Raw genomic sequence first — 5,642 nt, forward strand, 5'->3', positions numbered from 1 at the left:
ACTGGACCTTTTCCTGGAGAGCCATGTGATCTTTCAATTTTGAAGAGTTTTCATTGTCACGTAGCAGTAAAAATTTGGCATAATGATGTAAGTCATTGTCTTATATTAGTTTAATGTTTTAAATTTTGTTTCAACTTTACTAATCCTTTTTTTTTCTTTTTTTTTATTCTATATTTCAGGAATGCGGAATACTTAAATGCTTAAATCATGGTTTTAAAGTTGGTGAATGGTCATTCAACTTGGAAGAGAATGGATAGTCCAAATGTCATGGTTTAATTATGGATTCGGGGTTGATTTCCTTAGTGAGTTGCTCATATAAATTTGTAAACAAAGTTGTAATTTCAGCCTTTATGGAAAGATGGCAGCCAGAGACAAACACGTTTCATCTACCATTTAGTGAGATGTCACCAACCTTAGATGATGTTAGTGTAATTCTAGGGATTCCAGTGATTGGTAAATCAGTCTCTTGCAAGAAGTTATCAAATGTTGACATTGCAAATCTACTAGTTGAGGCTTTGGGAGTAACAATAGATGAAGCAAATGTAGTGTTGAAGGCAGCACGGGGCCAGTCTATCAAGGTAGAATGGTTAAGACAACGATTTGGGTGCAGCTAGGGCATATTTGTTATATTTGTTAGGTTGTACCTTATTTGCAAACAAGACTAGCATACGTGTTCTAGTAGTGTATTTGTCTTTTCTTATGGATTTGCGATCGGTAGCTTCTTATGCTTGGGGTGCAGCCGCATTGGCTTTTTTATACTGGCAATTGGGTACTGCCACAAAGTATGTCGTGAAACAGCTGACGGGATACATGACATTGCTGGAAGCTTGGATTTACAAGCATTTTGTTAGTGCTGGACCCCACCCCAATTTGGACTATAAAGAAGATCAGCCTCGTGTCTTTCATTGGATTTCTCGCACCCAATCTAGTTCATGAACGTTTATTTTACAAAGGTTGCGAGAGGACCTCGACAGATTAGAGGCCCATGACATAAATGTCAATCTTATGTCAATGTACGTACATATTACTTGTTATTATTCAACCTGATTCATAGCTTACATATAAAATTTTTACTGTTGTAGGTTATTTGGGATCCATACCATGGTAAGCGTATTAAGCTTCCTTTTTCTGATGTTGCTTACTATAGTGGATGCTTAAAATGTATGCACATTGTTGAACCATATCATCTAGATAGGGTGCTGAGACAATTTGGTAGAGTGCAAATTATTCCCTCACCTCCGCTTGCTCCAGTTCGAGCCTCTAGAGAATCCACTGCAAAACAGTACAGTATTGCCTATAAATACTTGGATACAATTTGGGAGAGTTGGGAAAATCACTTGTTGTCTAAGATAGTACAGTATTACCTATAAATACTTGGATACGATTTGGGAGTGTTGGGAAAATCACTTGTTGTCTAAGACAGTACAACATTGCCTATAAATACTTGGATACGATTTGGTAGAGTTGGGAAAATCACTTGTTGTCTAAGACAGCGCGTACTGTTCTAGTCTTGCATTCATGGGATTGTGTGCCAGGTTACTTGGATTGGTTTACTTCCATTTCACATGTGCAAATTCAAAACCCGACACATCGTTCTAAGTATAACCCATGCACTGAGACATCAGCTGATTATCGTCAGCTTCAATTCGTATGTCAATTTTTACTATTTTCATTTTCATATATATTTTGTTTAAGGCAATTGTTAAGTTTTAATTTATTAATTGCAGCGCATTGACAATGCGTTGAGCATTTCACGTTCAATGCTCGCAAATCGAATACAATGAAGTAGCTCCCACCCGAGATATGTTACGTAATGCTATGAAGAAGATAACACAAGTTTTGGAGGGCCAACAATCCACTAAAGAACATACACCATCAGAGAACTTTGTGTACACTCGTCGCAGGAATCGTGGAGCAACGTCTTAGACTTTAGTATTTGGTGGGTTCAAATGTTTCAAATGTGTATTTTGAAATCTTAGTCTCAAACATATGTTAGACTTTTTGATGGTGTTAGACACAAGTATAACAAAAGTCAGATACCACTTTAGTATATGTTAGTTTGTCTGAGAAAAATTTTTGTCATACATTTTGATGGTGGTTTGTATATGACACAAGTATGATTTAGGCTTGTCTATGACTTTATCATACATTTTTGGGCATTCAATGAATTATTTTGATGGTTTAGCAATGATATTGAAGTCAATGAATTTGTTTGGAACTGGTTTGATGGTTTGAATTGGTTTGATAGTTTGTTTGTTTGAAATATTGGTTTGTTTATTGCTTTATGGTCATCACTGAATAAACAAATCTGAACTAATGAATAAACATGAATTTTATGTTCATCATTGAATAACCGAACAAATCCTCCTCGCTCAACACTATAAAACCGAATCAAAATGACTTACTCAGCACTGTAATGCCGAACAGGTAGTCTTCGTTTAGCACTGTAATGCCGAACAAATATGGTTTTTTTAATAATGTAGTGCTGAACATAAATGCTTGTTAGCCCAATCATAATTGTTGGCCTACTCATTTCAGCACTGTAGAACCGAATAAAAACAATTCGTTCAGCACTATGTAGCAAAACAAATGTATTTTGTTCAGAACTGTTTTGTCGAACAATAGTGATCCTATTAGCATTGTATGTTCGAACAAAATTTTTTCACCACTAGGTAACTTGAATCCATTCCAATTCACTTTTTTTATCAACTTTAATTCAGTATAACACAGAAAATAACATTCATTTTATTCACTGTTTACCATTCCAATTCATTATAATGAAAAAAATAACGTGAATTAAATCCATTCAAAATACATAACTTAAATCCATTCTCATTCACTCTTTTCCATTCTAAGTTAGTTTAACAAAGAAAATTACATAACTTAAATCCATTCTAATTCTATTTCATAGCTCACTCGTATGACATTAGTCCTCATCCAGGTCTACTGTTTCGATTGTGGCTACGTCTAGACTGATGAGTGATTTGAAATGTTGTACTCTAGAACTGTATGCAACCTCCCAGCGTACTGCACAAGGGTCATGGTACCTCCGCCAGTTAGTTGCAATGGGTGAAATAGGATGACTAGGCTCCAAAATGAGCTACAAAAAAATAAAAATAAAAATATTAGAATGTGCAAAAATGTTGTCATTATAATGTATAAGAATGTACAAAAATATTAGAAACCAATACTTGAAGAAAATGGTTATTGTTGACAAAGCCAATACATATCTCCTTGCGAGAGGCAACAGACGTCGGTATTGACCTAAGAAGGAGGAATGTCAAACATTGTTACATAGACAAGTGGACCAAAATGACTTGCTAGAAAGACGATATAAGATGACCCATATTAGGCATCGTCATCCACCGATCCAACCCAAGGTTTGGTTCAAAATATGCCAAGATATTGGTAAGGTCATCGATTCTCTCTTGTGATCTAAATAATTTGCTGTAGTAATCACTATGCACATGCAACTCTTTAAGTAAATCTTTTATCACTTGTAACCATCCTTTTTCTCCAAAACCCATCAAACCAGCAATAGCTCGGAACCCACAATTGCCATCTACTGCAACATCCTTAACGTATTTAATATATCGTCTCAATTCAGAAGGGAATGCCTCTAAAAAACAATTTGTATTCAATGATTGAAGCCAGTGAACCTAGCATAGCCCAATGTCAATGTTAGATAATAAAGTAGACAACATGACATAACTACATACCTCACAAGTAAACCATGTACCTTTTCTGTCTTCTTTGTTTTCACCTTTTTTGTTGTTACACTCGCCTTGGCAATGACTCCGGGTGAATAATTATCTTCTGCTGAAGTAACTATTTCAAACGCAAATGGCTCACGACGAGTGGAGGTCTTAATCTTCAATTTTGGCCGAACCCGTGGATTAGACTTCACTTCTGGCTCAGTCAAAAATGTACAATCAGGTTTGGCTAACTTCCTCAATTTTTGTAACAAAAACATCTTCACATCTAGATCCACCTCCTCGAATCGTTTGGCAAACAATTCTAACTCGAGTGTACAAGTTCACTCTTCACTTACAGTGTGTGGGGTACTTAACATATCAAGCTTAGTCCAATATGAGTAAACCGAAGTAAGGGGAATTGGCCAATTTTCCCTCATGTAATTTGCTATCTCATGTGCACATGGCAAACCATGAGTACGTCGAATGATACATCCACATGCAGTAATATCAATACTAATAGAAGATACTCATTTAGACTCTACCAATATGATCTCTAATGCAGTAATTGAGACATTACCACGAAGCTCCTTAAGTTGCGCAGGTTTGAAATCATGTTGCACAACTATCTTGCTTTTCTCAAATGATGATTTTATTTCACTATGTTGCAACTCAAGTAAATTGTGTATCCTTGTCCAATTCAACTCAAAATTTCCTTAACTTGATCCAAAATATCTTTTAAGTTTTGCATGTGAACTCTCAACCCTATATATGAAAATAAACTGTTATAAAAATAATGTTATAAAAAACTAAACAACTAATAAATTTAAATGTTCGTATTTACCTGTTTGTTGTAGAATTTCCAAAGTGCATAAATGTGTCAGTCCAAGCAGCCACAAATTTTGACTTGTATATATCCAACCAAGATGAAGCAACATAATGAAGTGCATCTTGATAAGTACTGAACTCACTATATAACAAAGACAGTCGTTGCATGTATACTTCTTCGGACGATGACATAACCAACATATTCTAACTCATTATAAACATTTCCTATTTATCTTTTGTCTCTAACATCTTTTTGCAATTAGCAAGCACATTTTTACCAATATGCCATCTACACAACAAATTCATAGTTCCAGGAAACACCGTGCATATGGTATTCATAAGGGCCAATTCTCTATCTGTGACAACAACAGAAGGAAGAGTATTTTCATCCATAACACTACGCAAAATACCAAGTGCCCATGTGTAGTTATCCTCCTTCTCATATTGGAGGTATGCAAATGCAACTGAAAAGGTCATGTCTGTCAATTTCACACCTACAATCTCCAGAAGGGGCAACCGATATTGATTGATCTCATAAGTACAATCCATCAACAATACTTTTAAAAATGCATGTAACAAATTCAAACTAGTAGGAGGTGCAAAGAACAAATCATTCACTGTCTCAGTATCTGCACAGTTTCTATGCCACTCAATGTACTTGTTCACCACTAACTGACCTAATAGTTGTTGCATTTGAGATCTCTCAACTTTCTCAGCAACTTTATACCTATGACGTGCATTGTAAATTGTCTTCATTGTGTAAGCATTTGCATCATCACGTTATTTCAATGTAACCAATATCTCACTCGGTCGTACCATACTCTTCGACATGTCTACCAACAAAGAGGTTTCCTCATGTGACAACCTTCCAGCATAAGAATGACCCTCAATATATTCTGTAGCAGGATGATTATGCACACCACAAACAGCCATCAAGAACTAGTCATCATTTGGGGCTAATTTTTTGCCCTTCAATGAAAAAGGACATTCACATTTTTTTGTACCAGTCAATCTTTCTTTTTTTGTCTTAGGCCAGCTGTTTTTTTGAGTGCCCCTATAAGATTCACTCCTTTCACAAGCTAAGCTAAGTCTTGGCTTCCTACCACGAATACCACCCCATCT

The 5,642-nt window shown here is 35.8% G+C and overlaps 1 protein-coding gene across 1 annotated transcript; it reads left to right on the top strand.

Moving 5' to 3' along the window:
* Positions 1–401: 401 nt before the first annotated feature.
* Positions 402–936, top strand: LOC114281794 (protein MAINTENANCE OF MERISTEMS-like). The gene is made up of 2 exons (XM_028224373.2): positions 402–578; positions 661–936. The coding sequence occupies exons 1-2, from the start codon at positions 402–404 to the stop codon at positions 934–936; spliced, it is 453 nt and encodes a 150-aa protein (XP_028080174.2).
* Positions 937–5,642: the final 4,706 nt, after the last annotated feature.

Source organism: Camellia sinensis, chromosome 13 (genome assembly GCF_055761805.1).
Source record: "Camellia sinensis isolate YWXY chromosome 13, ASM5576180v1, whole genome shotgun sequence".
NCBI lineage: Eukaryota > Viridiplantae > Streptophyta > Magnoliopsida > Ericales > Theaceae > Camellia > Camellia sinensis.

Bases quoted from the DNA above. Each gene is read 5' to 3' on its own strand.
- LOC114281794 (XM_028224373.2), top strand. From the start codon at position 402: ATGTCACCAACCTTAGATGATGTTAGTGTAATTCTAGGGATTCCAGTG. The intron at 579-660 runs GTAGAATGGTTA...TTTGCAAACAAG, and splicing joins CACGGGGCCAGTCTATCAAG to ACTAGCATACGTGTTCTAGT.